The 15,353-nt window shown below is 41.8% G+C and overlaps 1 protein-coding gene across 1 annotated transcript in view; it reads left to right on the plus strand.

The window, feature by feature from the left end:
• Window positions 1-11,542, plus strand: part of TSPAN8 (tetraspanin 8) — a 97,576-nt gene extending 86,034 nt beyond the window's left edge. Inside the window, exons 5-11 of the mRNA XM_014963270.1 lie at window positions 937-999; window positions 3,688-3,816; window positions 4,460-4,534; window positions 4,620-4,727; window positions 6,396-6,545; window positions 8,622-8,705; window positions 11,273-11,542. Of these exons, the coding sequence (XP_014818756.1) occupies window positions 937-999; window positions 3,688-3,816; window positions 4,460-4,534; window positions 4,620-4,727; window positions 6,396-6,545; window positions 8,622-8,705; window positions 11,273-11,326 (663 nt within the window). The 3' untranslated portion in view covers window positions 11,327-11,542. The remainder of the gene's footprint in view (window positions 1-936; window positions 1,000-3,687; window positions 3,817-4,459; window positions 4,535-4,619; window positions 4,728-6,395; window positions 6,546-8,621; window positions 8,706-11,272) is intronic.
• The last annotated feature ends 3,811 nt before the right edge of the window (window positions 11,543-15,353 follow it).

Genomic DNA, 15,353 nt, shown 5'->3' on the forward strand with positions numbered 1-15,353 from the left:
TCTTCATGGGAAGCTCATAAAACATTGCTGGGCCATTTATGACTTGAGTATTAATGAATTACGGAAAGCTAATTCTAAATCTGACAAGGCTTTGGTTCTCAGTGATGTCTCTTTCCTATCAGTCCTCTCAGTAGACACAATTCTTACACCTGGTTAGCCTCTTAACTACCTCTCTCCAACACTTAATGGAGAGAAACTCTGTGTGAGAGTCATCATTAGCGAGGTTTGGAATAGAGTGTCTGGTGCATAGTGGAGTGGTACCTCAAGGATCAACAAAACAGGAGCACAACTAGTGATGAGGGAACGTGTCTGGGATTCATCTTTCCTGACTGTAACTTTCACATGTACATGACTAATTTTTTTTTTCTGTAAAAATGTAATGGAAATAATAACTATCACTATAGACATTTTTATTGGACTGGAGATAGCCAGATATTGCTGCAATAAAAACAGCAGAAAGACTTTATTTAGAACTTTTCTTGATAGTTTAACCATAGAGAATGTCTCTAGATATGTTTCCTGAATAATACTAAAACCAACATTTACACCAACATCCCTTATCAAATCTCGCATGTTTCCATTATACAAGAAGCAGCGTTCTTTACAGTCATGTTATACACATACTATGGCGATTTATATTCCTCTCTCATCTGACAGAATTTCTGTGTGCTTCCCAACCACATGTATAAATCATCAAGGAAAGGCAGAGCCCTCTGAGGTAGAAACATCAGGGATTTGGTGCATAACTGAAGATTTAAATACCCTTATGAAGTTTCCTGGAAATGAATCAATATTCTATGCTCCGACAATTCACATGTCTTTCACTTTGCCAAACAAATTATTTCAGAATTTTGGCCAGCATCTGGTACAATTTGGATGCTGAACGTTAATCTAAAATTGCTGAACTTTCTAAATATTCTTTATTTTCTCCTGCAGGTGTGTGGTGTTTTGATTTTGGGAATCTCTGTATGGATACGTGTCAGCGAAGCTGCTCAGGAGGTAAATGTATACAGTCATACCAGAACCATGTAAAATGTGGAAGTTACTGCATGCACTTTCAGTTCCCATTTGCATTTCCCCAAATTCGTTATGTTTTTGTTGAGGTGGTTTAGATTCAAGCATTTTATGATGTTTAAGATTAAACAAGATGGTGCAGGTAGTCAGATAAAGTGAGCACAGACATATGACTACAAGAAATCTCTTCTAGTGTTATAAATGTAGGTTCTTACAGATTTCTGTTGGGAAAAGTGTCTCTCTCTTCCCTAATGAAAACTAATGATGGTTTTGTTATTGATTTCAGTTTCAGAGAGAATAACAAGGAGCCATACAGCTCCTAGACTTTTCAATGCCTCGCCCTATTAGAACAGTACAGTCATATATTCCTAGGGTTACTAGGTTATGTGCTAGTAGGGCATACTTTTACCTTTCTCACTATCTTCAAAATGCAATTCTTATTTCCCCAGTAACTGCAACTTTGAAAGGGAGCAAGGATTTTTACCTTCTATTTTCAGTGGCTCCTTAAAAATACCGTATCCTTTTCCCCTCATATTTATATAGAAAAAGCTTTAGAGACCCAAAAATCTTTACTTAGGATTAAAATGTCCCAACAGCCCTCCTGGAGGGCGGAGAAGAAAGCCCCTGAGTTTGTCTCCTGGATTTTATCTGGGTTATTAAATTACTTCAGACTTTATGAATTTCCTTTTCTGCAAAGCTAGGGAAAATACAAGTTTGAGGAGCCCTTGATCCTGCAGACGTGCAGCAGAGGCTGGTCCTGTCAGTGCAAAGGCCCTTTGGCCCTGTGGGCCCTGCCAGCCTTTTGCCTTTGTGGTCCCAGAGCACTGGCCTCTGACTCGCAGCCTGTTTTCCGCCATCCTTCAGTGGAGCTGATCTCACAGCTTGTAGGTGCTTCTCTGAAAGGCACTCTGCAATCTTTGGATGGCTTTACTACACTAACAGGAAGAACAATCTGACTCTTTTAAGTTTTAAGGAGTATACTTCTTCTTGTGAGGTTGGGCTGTAGAAATGTAAACGAATTCGAAAATTTAATTTGCATGTTTCTATTTCCAAAAAGGCTTTCTTTTCTTTCATAGAAATGAAAAAAAGACTAGGTGTGAAAAAAAAAGGCATTTTTATTCAGCTTTCAGATTGAGCCTTTAGTATAGTTTAAGTTGCAAATCTTCAGATTGCTCACTTCTCTGCTGCCCTACTGCAGTCTGTCAATTAAGAACAGTAATTTTTAAGTCACAATTTTCTCATCTGGAAATAAAAAGATGGTGGAGATAAGAAGATAGCTTTATATATTTCTTGCCATTTGGCTGATGGCACTGTTGCTCTTAGCCAATCCCAGATGTCTGGCAGAGGATGGAAACAGCAGAACTCAGTTCATGATGACGTTGTGCCATGGGGTAAATTAGGTCAGATTAGGTCATTGTGGAGACCTCTGCCATTCTCTGCTGTGAAAGAAGAAGAATGACAATTTTCGCTCCTCAGTCAACATTTTATAACAGGCTAAAATTGCTGTACTTACTGGTTGACCATCTCTAGTGTGGTGGCTCAGATGGTACAAGGGAGCTAAGAAAATCATAGTCTCTATTATCCTTTCTTACTTTTTGAGACATTTCTTATTCAGAAAAGCATACCTCAGTGTATCCCAAACTGGTTTCCCGAAGCGATGCTTAGTACTCCCCAAAAACTGTAAATTAAGAATTAGGGACAAAAATTGAAAGCATTTTCTTACATTTTTTTCCTCCAGGCAGGCAAAGTTCCCATTCAAAACCAATGTATGTTTTGCCTGAGTAATAACTGAGAAGACCATAAGGATTTGGCTGTAGATGAATAGAGCTTTCTAAGAATAAATAACAGGAGGTTCAGTCCAACTTGGAAGGGGAAAGAACAACACATTCTTCAAATTATACATGTCTATATACCTTTGCAATTTCCATCAGAAGATAAATGTGACAACTTCCAGACATTTTTGCTAATCTTGGCACCAGCCACGCTGGAAAATATTCTTTGAACATTTTCTCTGTTTTGGCCTTTGGCCTTAGTCAGTCCTGTGGGAACTGAATAATTTGATATTTAATAATATTGAGGTATATGAATTGTTTAGTTGAATGTCCCACACATCAAAATACAGTCCTCATCTCTGAGGGTAATATTAGAGATCATGCCTAAAAAGAAGAAAAAGAAAATTGGTTTGGAAAATACATCTCACTATTTCTCTAGTATATCCAGCATCAGTCTGAGAAGTGTTCTCTGAGGAGCAGCCACAGAGTATGTTCTTGGCCTTCTAATGACAAACAGAGGTTTTGTTTCTTTAACATTTGGTTAATGTAGGAGAGATTTCAAGATAATCAATTTTGCTACTTCCAGTAAAAAGCAAAGATTCATCGACTGAAAACTAACTGAAACCCACTTTAAAGACAAGAGATCTTTATTTACTCTGCAAATTTGACTTTCATCTTGTGCAGAGACAAAGACTGAGAAAAGCCAGGTTTTGCTGACCTCCCCAACAAAACATTTAAGAAGGGAACATTAGAGGTTTGTTTATTTATGGATCAGAATATCTCCATGGTTGCTAATCAGTATATTTATCAGTTGTGAAATAATTCTCTTGCTTTGGAGGATACAGATGTTTTTAGGAGAAGCTTCTTGTAGCTGAAATATTTTTTTCCCCTCTCTTTTCAGGAGGTTGATATAGACCACAGCCTGTTTCTAGGGGCTGATCTGCTGATAGCCGTGGGTGCCATCATTATGGTCCTTGGTTTTCTGGGGTGCTGTGGTGCCATAAAGGAGAGCCGGTGCATGCTGCTGCTGGTAGGAAGGAAAAACAGTTGTCTACCTTTACCAGGCCAAAGCTACATTTGGCAGATAAGGCCCTTGCAAGTAGGATCAAATGAGGGTGGGACCTTTTTGTTTAACCAGATGCTTTATTATGATCATATGTTTTCATTGCTTACCTTGTGCTAGAGCCCCTTCTGAATTCTAAGTGCAGAAAAAATGATGGGTGGTGTGGTCTCATCAAGAAAAAGACAAATTCCAGGGAGCCCCAAGCATGTCACTAGATTTTTCACCCATCTAGTCATCACCCAAGTTCCCTGCGTCAGTCCTCCCCCAATACCTATCCCATTTAATTTCATACATTCCCAGTTGTTCCCTTTGCTTTTCCTCCTAGAAAGTCCTCCCTGTCCTCCTGACCAACACCTCACCTACACACTGCCCATCATGCCACTACTGTGGTGTGCACCTAGTTTTGACCACCAGCTGAACATGCTCTGTCTCGAGTACCCCCTTCTCTCATCGCCAAAGAAGGAATAACCGGAACAGCTCTGAGTGGAACTTCAGTTCATTCTACCTATATGGTTATTCAAGCACATGAAAGCTTAGCATTTGCTTAGAAGAAATTATATGATCTTGGTCAAAAGTACTGTAGTTTTATCCCTCTTTTGTTTTCTTCCAGTTTTTTATTGGGCTGCTTCTGATCCTGTTACTTCAGGTCACAGGAGGTATTTTAGGAGCAATGTACAAACCTCAGGTACAGTATTATTCTGCATTTTCATTTATGTCCTCCTAGAGTTTTGTTGCCAGTCCAAAACCTAATAAAATATTTGTATTTGCAGGTTGAAACATCGCTTAACAAGACTCTCCTGCAGACTGTGCATTTATTGCAAAACTCTACAAAAGAAGCTGAAGCATTTCAAGAGAAGTTCCATGAGTTTGAAAAAAGGGTAATTAAAATACAATGGAGGGCAGGGATTGTTGCCATCTGCTCCATCTCTAGCATTTATCTATGCTTCATTTTATGGCTACTCTGCCATAGTATTTGAATTTCATTCCCTGGGGATGGGGAAGAGTCTGACCAAAATGCAGGTTAAAACACTGCTCTCTTGATATGACACAGGCTTTCTGCAGTGATTTCTTTGTGCAGTGGTGTTTGTAAGAGCAACGGAGCAAGGACACACAACACGCAAGTGAGACTGACAATTAGCTAAGCTTTTTCATGAGGAGGGTGCCTGCTCCTTTGTAACAGCTTTCCTTTCTGAAGGGACATTGCTCCTTCACTGTATCCCAGATAAGATCTATCCAGATTACCCCAGGGATAAGGAAAACTTCAGGAGTGTATTTCATTTGGAATACCCTATTGCTGTGAAGTCATCAAATGCCACACTTTACAGTGTAAGAGGGGGGAAGAAAATACAGTAAAAGGGAGGTTTGTTTTCACTTTGCTTATACCTGTCCTGGCTTCCCTCACCTGCAGGACCACAGAAGGTGGACACTTTGTGCCAGCTTGTTCCTGGGTATCACACTGAGAATGCTCTTGAATGTCACTGATGCCATTGATGGTATAGACCTTTGCCCCTCCCACTGTGTCTATACATTGGCAGAGTGCTGCTATTTTTTTTTAAGTCCCTGGTGGGTGATGACTTTGATGGGTAGGCTTAAAGAATTCCTATATTTTAAAAGGCTGCTGGTGTGAAAGAAAAGGAAGTAAGAAACAATATTTGGGTGGCTTATATTACTTCTGTTTCTGCTTCCCCATTCCACCTCCTCTGCTTCTGAGTCTGCTTATTTCTTCTGATATCATAAGCAGCTCCCTGGAGAGATGATTGAAGGGTGAGCAAAATGAAAAATCCCATAATTACTGTATTAATTTTTAAATAGACCAGGATAGCTTTATTATGTCCCACGGCCTTTGTGTTTATATATAATTACATGAACATTTCCAGCTGCTTTTTAAAAGAGGAAGGACCTCAAACCCAAGTCTGCACCCCTGAGCTTTAGTGGCTTGAATAAAGTGGAACATGAAGTGAAACTGCACCTGGTTTAGGTTTCACAAACCCCAAATGGACCCCTGGCCCCCTCAGTCCATTTCTAATTTAAAGAGCTAACCATCATTCAAGGTGGTTATTTTTCTGGATTTCAGAGTTTTATGTGCCTGAATTTTACATTTTCAGCCTGGCTTTTCAAGATGTGAAATGTAGATGTTACTGGAGCTGTTAACTTATGCAAGTATAACCTGCAGAAAGAAGACTTAATTCTCAAAAAATACTATGCCCAGCATTGTTCCATGTTCCGGTTCCATTCTGTCACTGACTTACTAGCTTTATAATACATTGATGGTTTTTTGAGCACTGTACACTGAAAGTCTGGTCTTCATTTTTGGTTGGTTGGTTGGTTGTTTTCTTTTTTTTTTTTAAACTTGTGCACTTACATTCTTATAACTGGTATGAAAATGTAAAGGGTATTTGAGACATAACAATTTGGTAAAACTTCTACATGGGAAAAGAGGAAAGGAAATTTCTCCTTCGTTGCTCCCCTCAGCTCCTTCCACTACTCTCCTCCAACTGCAAATCACCACTTTTTTCCCCATCTCCCCGTTTCCTCTTGTTTTGTAGCACAAGTGCTGTGGTGTGCTGATTGGACCTGCAGACTGGGGACAAAATTTTAATAAGCCTGTTGGTAACAGCAAAGCCTGTGCGTGTGAAATAGAGAATCCACCTGCAGACCTCTGCATCACGAATGTAGACAGATCCATTTATAAAATGGTAAGAAAAATGTAACGTTCCACTCTTCTTTCTAAAAAGAGGTTTGAACCCCACGTTGTCTTTGGTGACTGGCATAGTTAGCAGTTCTGTCTCATTCCAAAAGGCAAAGTTTTGCCTTCTCTTCATTAGCCAGAATTGCCCCTGTGCCATCTGTTATGAAGTTACTGTGGATACAGGAAATGTGCTGCTGCTTCCTCTTCCTGGGATGCCTCTATCTTGGCCGTGCAGTGCGGGATCCTTAGGACCTCAGTAGTCTGCATGGTTACTGTGGTTGAAAACTGTTATGTCTTTGGGGTCAGGGTATTCTTCTGGGTCAGAGCAGCACGTCGGCTCCTCTTTGGCTCTCCTTCCTTCCTCAGAAGGTTGTGCTCCCACCAAGGTTCCTCCTGGTGGTAGACATGTTGGCTCAGGGGCTTTCAAAGGGCTAAGGGATATTGAAAAAGGAACACATTAAATGCAAGACCTAAGTCCTTTAGTAAAAAAAGCCCACAGTAATTTTGCAGGATCTGCTGTAAAAAAACCTTACATGTTGTAGGCTTCATGGCAGCATACTCAAAGTGTAATTTCCTACAACTACAGCTTTTGAAAAACTTGTGGCAGTTAATATAATAATAAGGCAAAAAATGTCTGGTGACAGGCAACAAGAAAGCATACTCAAAATTTTGGAGGTGGGCAGCAGAGATCTCGATTAATTAATTTCAAGAGTTATCTATCTCCTTATATGGAAATTTGGACTCCATGCATACTAAGAAAAATACGAAAAAAAACCATGTGGAAGACTAGCTCAAAATAGCTGCATTTTTAGAATGCTGGTGGTACAAAGTTTGCCAGTCTGCACCTAGCACAAAGTAGGTTTTAGCAAATGTCCAAATCTGGTTGTATGCTTTTCTAAATGCATAGCTCCTTATGCAGGTTCTGCCTGAACACTAATTTCCTCCCTGTGTAGTCCCACAGAAGCAAATACTTTTTTAAAGCAAGGGAACAGTCTGGTTAAGTAGAGGATGCCAGAACCCAATCTGGAAATAAGATGTATACAAAGAGGCTGTTTTGGCCACATTTTAACATCTTCTTGGCCTCAGGCAAACCCTCAAAGGACACATGAGAAGCGATCAGTGAAATTACTGCAGGTGCAAGATATCGCTCACATGAACACATAGATTTCATGGTGGTGTTACATGCTGGTAAAGACATTGGACTCTTCTGATCTAGGAAAAAAGATTTGAAATTCGGTGCAGTTCTGAGTCAGCTTAAATGAGAGGTTTTTTAGAAGGACTGGGAGGAGAAGACCCATGTGTTTATTGTGAGGGAGGAAATATGGTGAAGGAATATAACTCTGCATTACATTTGGGGGGGAAGGCAATTGTAGTGTTGGAACAGGACTGTAGTTTTAATGTATTTAAGCCGTACTTGGCTTTCCCTACAGTTTGAAAAAGGAGTATTGTCAATGCTTGGAGAAGATGTAGTCATTATAAGAACAGATGTATGCATTTATTAAAAAGGAGAGTAGCTCTGCTGAGAACCTCAGATATGATCACTCTCTTCCTCCCAGCCCCAGCCTAAGACCACCAAACATTTGTCAAAATTAATATTTAAGCTCAGTTTTATATCCAAATATTGATAGTTGAGCCTGATTCTAGTATTAGGCTTTGAATTTTCAAATCCAAAAATCAGATTAGTGGGAAACGGAAGTTTTCCTTCAGATCTGGTCATTGCTGCATTGGCTCTTTCCTAGGAGAAAACGATTACCGAGTGAAAGTAAGCAGAATTGCTTCTTTCCTTGTCAACTGAAAATCATGTGAAGATCAGACATTACAGCTTGTACTTGTACAGTACCTGCTTATGGTCAGCTACTAAATTCATCTTTGTATTTGCGAAGGCAAAGACTAGATGTCTTTCTCAGAGCACAAGATATGTATAGTTGTGTTCTTTGTGTTTGTTAGCAACAAGGCAGGGTAAATTCAAATAGCCTTTCTTTAATATGGAGAGAGAGAAACAAGTTATTTTAGAGGATGCATTCCTAATAACCTTAGGATAATATTGCTTACCTATAATAATTAATTTTGTCTTATTTTTCAGCCTTGCAGAGAAGTGGTTATGGAATACATTAACGGCCATCTGCTCATAATTATCGGGATTGCCTTTGGACTAGTCATTATTGAGGTACCAGTATACACCATTAAAATATTTAGTAGTCGACAAGCAATAAGTTCTGCTCAGAAATACACTGGCAATGGGATTAAAACACCTGGCTTACTCAGCTAATAGACAAGGGAAAACTACCTCTCACCTTAGCTATAATCTTATTTTATTTCATATAAACAGTATATGGCTGCCGAGCTGCACACTTCAGGTGGGATAGGACCACCCTGCTGCCCTGTATAAGTGTATCACATGGCACTTTTTCTGCAAAGATTTGACAGTCCTGGAGCCAGGCTGTGCCTTGATAGTGAGCCCTGTGGGCAGAGGGGGGTGGGGGTACCCAGCCCCAGGAAGACGACGAGGCAGAATAGCCAGTCTTTTCTTCCTCTTTCCTTTCTTTGCTTGAGGAAAAAGTCATCTCATAACAAAACTTACCCCCTAAACTGCATATTCTTATCACAGAGAAATCATGGTACAAAATTGTTATTCTGAGGCATAATTTAGCCATCAAGATGGTGTGTGAATGTGCTGAGTGCACACCCGTGCTGCTCCATATATTCCTGTGTGTAAGAAAAAGCAGAGTATGTGAGCTCTTTATTTTAATTGCTTCATCATATGCTGAAGAACAACATGCAAAATTTTTTCCAAAGAGAGGAAAAACAATGAAGTTATCCAGTCAGCTACTTGATGAATGATAGGCTTTGATTGGGAGAAAATGACAAAGAAACAGGGGATTTCATCATGTTTCTTTCTTCGGTCATTTTCTTTCTTTTCACTAGTCCTCTGTGGTTTCCCTCCTCCCTTGCCCCCTGCCAATGAATGTTTGAGGGAAGAGCAGAAATGACGAAGATTGCTGTGCAGAGTTCAGATTGTTATTCGGAGTGAAAACTTCTTAACATCATTGGCAGAGGATTGCTCCTCGTGGTAGAAGAGTGGGCAAGGGCCCCAACTCAAAAATACATTTCCAGGAAAATAATAGTAAGCAGGGCAGAGTTACGCAGCTGCAGCACTGGGAGAGGACAGGCCACTAATTTCTCATTCGGCACAGGCTTCATGTTATTTAAGGTGCTATATGTGGGGGGCCAAGTCTCTCACCTATATGTAGACTTTGGGCGGGAAATAGGTGAAAGACACTAATATTAAAAGGCCTTTAAAAATAAAATAGAAGTGTAAAATTGCATCTGTATCCCAAAGGTAAGTTATAAGTCACTTTGCTCTAGTTACTGCAGTTACGAGTTATAGCCTTTAGTTCACTGGCCATCATTCTTCCCTGTTCTCCAGTTGGCATTTTCTGTGGTGGTTGCCTCTCCCAATCATAAAAGGATTAGAAAACAACATGAACAAACAACACAAGCCTCAGCTGGTACAAATTGTCAGCTGGCAATTTACACTTAATAAACATTTACCCTTTCCAAAGATACTGACATATTATGACATCTCAAGTAATTGCAAATCAAAGGGCACATGCTTAGCCATCTCTCTGCTCCAGAAAACCCCAGATAAAAAGAAGTGGACAAGGCAAAGTGCTCTTCCCTAACGTTCCCCCCTTTGCCTGCTCCATTATGCCACTTGTGGGCTGTTAATGGTTTCAGCTCACCCTGTTAGTGAAAATGATACTGAGAAGAGTGGCCCGGTTTCACTTGGGCACAAGAGAAAATATGGGTATGTCATGGAAGCCCCGACAGTTTATTCTAGCTGGGAGTTCATCCCCTCATCTTAGCTGTACCCCTGTGTTCTGCACACTCTCCACTGTCTTTTCCTTAAGTAAATGAAGCATCCTTGTGTTCATGGCTTCATAAATGTCATTTGGATACCTTCCACTTTTGTGAAACACCCTCACAGACTGGTTAATTTTAAATCCAGAAGGAAGCTTTCCAATCTTCTGATCTCGCCAGCTGTCTGTCATGTGCTATGGAATTTCACCCAGTAGTTCCCATTACAGAAGATCACCTACTGAATTTTCTATTTCAAGCAACCGCTTCTTTAGTTGACTCGGTGTTTCTATCCCAAATCTATTACTGATTAATAGAAAATACTTTTTGCATGATCATTTGCAATTCAAAATGGTGGGGGTTATGTGTAGATATATGCCTGTATACACATACACATATGTGCCTTTACACATCTGTTTGCACAAAAGAGAATGACAGTGGAAGAGAGATTTCAAAGGGAAACAGCCCTTAGAATACACAATGGAATCAGAAACTTTCTTAGAAAATAAAACTGAATTTTTTGTCTGAATTTCTTGAACTTCTCAGTATTACCTGCTCCTTTGCAGCTAACAACTGCTTTTTAAACCCACAGAGTTACAGGGTTCCCCATCCACAGAGGCAATCCATCTTTTAAACAAATGAAAGTTTTCCATCATGTCTGCAGTCTTACCTGTGGTACATACTGATTTAATTAAAATGGCTATATTCTAGAGTCATGTTCTTTAAGAATTACATTGGAAAAGATCTTCTGCATAGCAGATCTAGCCTGCATGTAAATCCAAGACATTTGCAAACAAAATGTTCCCAGTGTGTATGGGTTGTATCCTGGGATTTCCAGGACTGCCAAGTAATACCAGAAATGTCTTTGTTTTCCAGATTCTTGGTTTGGGGTTTTCTATGAGCCTCTTCTGCCAGATCAAGAGAAAATGAAACTGTGGAAGTGTCAAAACGATGTCACCAGCCAAATCAAAACCTTTGTAGATAGAGGGATATTTGGCTTGGCACATTCAGATAAATATATGCTTGTCCCAGGCAGCTGTTCTGATGAAAACGGCAGCAAAACAGTTCTCAAAGCGACCTCCTTATTCTTTGTCAGTCTTAATGACGTGAATGTGAATTTTTATTTGCCATAAATGTCTTCGTTTATGTTTCTGAGGAGTTTATTTTGTCTGAAGATAGCGTTTAAGTTATTTGAGATTCTGAGTTCACCACGCAGAGTATCCACATGGGCGTTACGCCACCCGAAGCAGAGTCACCCTCAACAGCTGCAAACCATCTTGCGGTGGCTGACTGGTCCGGGGAATCACATGCCCCCAGGCAGCTTTGCTTGGGGCAGGTCAGTTTGACACTGGATATGGTATATACGGTCAGGGTTTTGTTACTTGTGAGAAGCACGGGAACTAACTTCCGTCCAAATAGGAAAGCCGCACTTTCCTTCAGGGGCGTTTAAATCAACATCCTGACAGCTGAGATCGTCACTCTCGGGCCCAAATGATGCTTAGATTGCATTCGGGAGTTGGATTTAGTGGCACGTGTTGCTGCAAATACGCAGCAGGGGTGAAATCCAAGCCCCTGTGGAGGCAGGCGAGAAGTGGTGTGGGTGAGGCTTCACCAGTGCGGCGAGGGCGAGCAGGGGGCTCCCCAGCAGCGGGAAGACAGCAGAGGCCACGGCTACTAACACAGCAGCAGCAATAGGTAATGTTATATTATATATTAATAAATAATTAATAGATTAAGACAGCCACACCTCTGAGGCCACCCCTGAGGCACTAACAGCTCTGTCTCTCCCTGCCCAGTCCCCTGGGGCTCCCCTCATCCTGCCCACGGCCCAGGACCCCATGTAAGCCCCCTGAGGCCGCCAGCCCCCGCCCCAGCAGCTGGTCTCCAGCTCCCCACAGCCCTGCCCTGCCCTGCCTGGCTATGGGCCTCACTGAGCCAGGCCCGCCCATGTCCTGGCCTGGCCTCAGCCTGTCCCCATGCCCGGGGAGGTCCCCAGGGCTGGGGCTGCCCCAGTGCCCCCCTGGCTGGGGTGACGGGATGGGCCATGGCTGCTAGGCCCTGCCCTGACACCCTGGCAGAGCCCACCTGGGAGTTGCTGGTGCAGGCGGCTCCCTGACAGAAAGTAAATGGCATCCAGAAGCAGGGTTTTAAAGGTATGATGGTGTCTAACGATGCCCATGGGGATCTGTTTTCCACAGCATGCTGGTGGCCTCACTGCTGTGCGTTGGGGGTTAGTGTTTTCACCAGTCCTGCTGGGCCCCCATCTTCATCTTTAGGATCAAAAACACATTCAGGCAGCTGCTCTGAAGAGAAAACCATGTACTATGTGCTTCTACATCAAAACCCTTCAAGTGCCCGTGTCGTGTTGCTTAGGGATATGGTTTAGTGGTGGTTTTGGCAGTGTGAGGTTAATGGTTGGACTCAATGATCTTAAAGGTCCCTTCCAGCCTAGATGATTCTGATTCTGTGACTGTCTCAAAGCACACCCAGACCGCTCCCATCTTGACAGAGCCATGCATCTGTTGCTTAGAAATACATTAAAAGCTTTCCTTGGGCAGAGACCTTTGTTCACACCTTATAGTGACAGGACTGGGTTCAGGTAAAATTCATCTGCTTCAACCACTCTCTTTTAAAACATATCCAGAGGAAAAGTTTCAGTCCCGTCCCCCACCCTTTCCCTATCACTCAGACCATTACACCAGGCAGCGAGAACTGCTTTCAGAAAATCATGTGTCTCCCAGGAAAGTCATCTAGCTACCAGACAGTTCTGGCACTTGCCCTTCCCTTTGCTGAACCTCAGAAGCTGTGCCAGAAGAATTCAAACTTTTTTGGACCAGAGAAAAAGCATGACTCCGTAACCCAGCCGTACTCCCTGGAAGGAGAAACACTGGCTTCTGGTTCCTCCTCCCCTTCAGACTGTTTTTTCCTGTGCATATCTTACCCATGATTTGAAATCCTGGGAGCTGAGCCTGAATCACCCAGATCATGGGATGGCAGCTGGACTCTTGGATTATCACTACAGAAAAAACAGGGAGTAGAAGGACAAAAAGCAGACAGAATTGCATCTTCTTTTTCCTTCTACACTTTCCCATGAGAAGGAATGCTCTCTTTGAACAAAGGACCAGAAGGTCTTCCATAGAGAGAGGGTTCAGAGCTGTAGATGCCTAGTAGATGGAAATAAAGGGGAAATAACAAGTGATGCTTGGTACCAGAAGTAGTTAGCTTCAGGCAGCTGTAAACTTGAGCATTACTGCTAGGGATTTGTGATGAACATTGACATGAGGTTGGCACCATGTACACTGGCGTGGACACAAATCCATTCCTGTATCTGCTGAGGGGGATGACAGACGTATAACAAGAAGGTGTTCATACATGTAAATTTTGGTTGTCTACAGTGTGGTATGCTGGTTTTGGCTGAGATAGAGCTAACTTTCCTCGTAGCATGTTTTGGATTTCTGCTGGAAATAGTGTTGATAATACAGGAATGTTTCAGTTGCTGCTGGGCAGTGCTTACACAGCATCAGGGTCTTTTCTGCTCCTCATGCTGCCCTGCCAGCAAAAAGACTAAGAGTACACAAGAATCCGGGAGGGAACACAGCCAGGACAGCTGACCCCAACTGACCAAATGGATATTCCATACCATATGACATCATGCTCAGCAATAAAACTAGGGGGAAAGTTGGTAGCGGGGCTGGCTGCTTGGGAAGTGGCTGGGCGTCGATCGGTTGGTAGCAAGCAATTGTTTTTATTTGCATCTCTTGTTTTTCTTGGGTTTTATTTCTCTCTCTTTGTTATTTTCCTTTTCATTACAAATACTAATTATTAATTAACAATAATAATGAATCCACTATTATTTTATTTCAATTATTAAACTATTTTTGTCTCAATCCACTAGCTTTCTCACTTTTACCTTTCTGATTCTCTTCCCCCATCCTGCTGCAGGGGAAGTGAGCAAGCAGCTGTATGGTGCTTAGTTGCTGGCTGGGGCTAAACCACAACAGTTATTTTTTGGGACCCAATGTGGGGCTTGAAGAGTTCAAGGTAACAAAAGACTTGATTGGAATGTTCTAGGTTGAATTTATAGCTGCTATTGCTGTTCAGCTATTAATTGGCAGGCTTCTGTGCTTGCTATGGGGGCTTGATTGCCCCGCTATGTATTAGAGTCAGGTGCTCATTAGTGTCTGCTTTTTGCTTTTGCTGCTTGTCTTACTCTGCTCTGCCTGGGAACACTTTGATAAACAGCAATGGTGATGTGCCTGGGCCAGCAGATGGCCAGGACATCGCTGCTTTTGTGCTGCTGTACTGGACAGGCTGGAACTCCAGTGTGAAATCAAGCCAAAGGGACTGTGAGCTGTGGATGAGTCCATGCAGGAGCAGGACACCCTGAAGCATCTGTGGCCATGAATAAGTCCACACCAGAGCAGGTACATCTCGATGAGTCTATGGCCATGGTTATGCCTGTGCCACAGCAGGTACACCTCTGAAGGGATTGTGGCCCTTCCTGCAGACATGGTAGCATATAATCATAGCACTTCAACGTTTTGGATACAGTCCTCAAAATATCCTCCTTTTATGTCAACCTAATGATGTATGATACAACAGACCTTTTGGTTAAAACTGTGGTGCCATTAAATTCAACAGCAGAATGTTGCCCTCAGTGAGGAACTTTGAAACGAGTTTCATCTGGAGTAAGGTGAATAGTTCCTCTGTTTATTTAGGCAATTTGTCTTTATTTCCTCATGCTTTAAAGAATAAAATGGAAGTACTATGATGATATACTCCCATGCCTGTTTAAATGGGATTGAATCAGTGAAGTCATTCAAAATACTACAAACTTTCTGCTGCAGTGGGTTTGCCTCTAAAATATACCCATTCCCTTTGATGATGCAAAACTTATTTACTTTTTATGTAGCCTCCTTAAGTTTTTTCCTCCGTTTTTCAATGGAAACAGCAAAAT

The sequence above is a fragment of the Calidris pugnax genome, unplaced genomic scaffold (genome assembly GCF_001431845.1).
Source record: "Calidris pugnax isolate Ruff unplaced genomic scaffold, ASM143184v1 scaffold44, whole genome shotgun sequence".
In the NCBI taxonomy this organism is placed as follows: domain Eukaryota; kingdom Metazoa; phylum Chordata; class Aves; order Charadriiformes; family Scolopacidae; genus Calidris; species Calidris pugnax.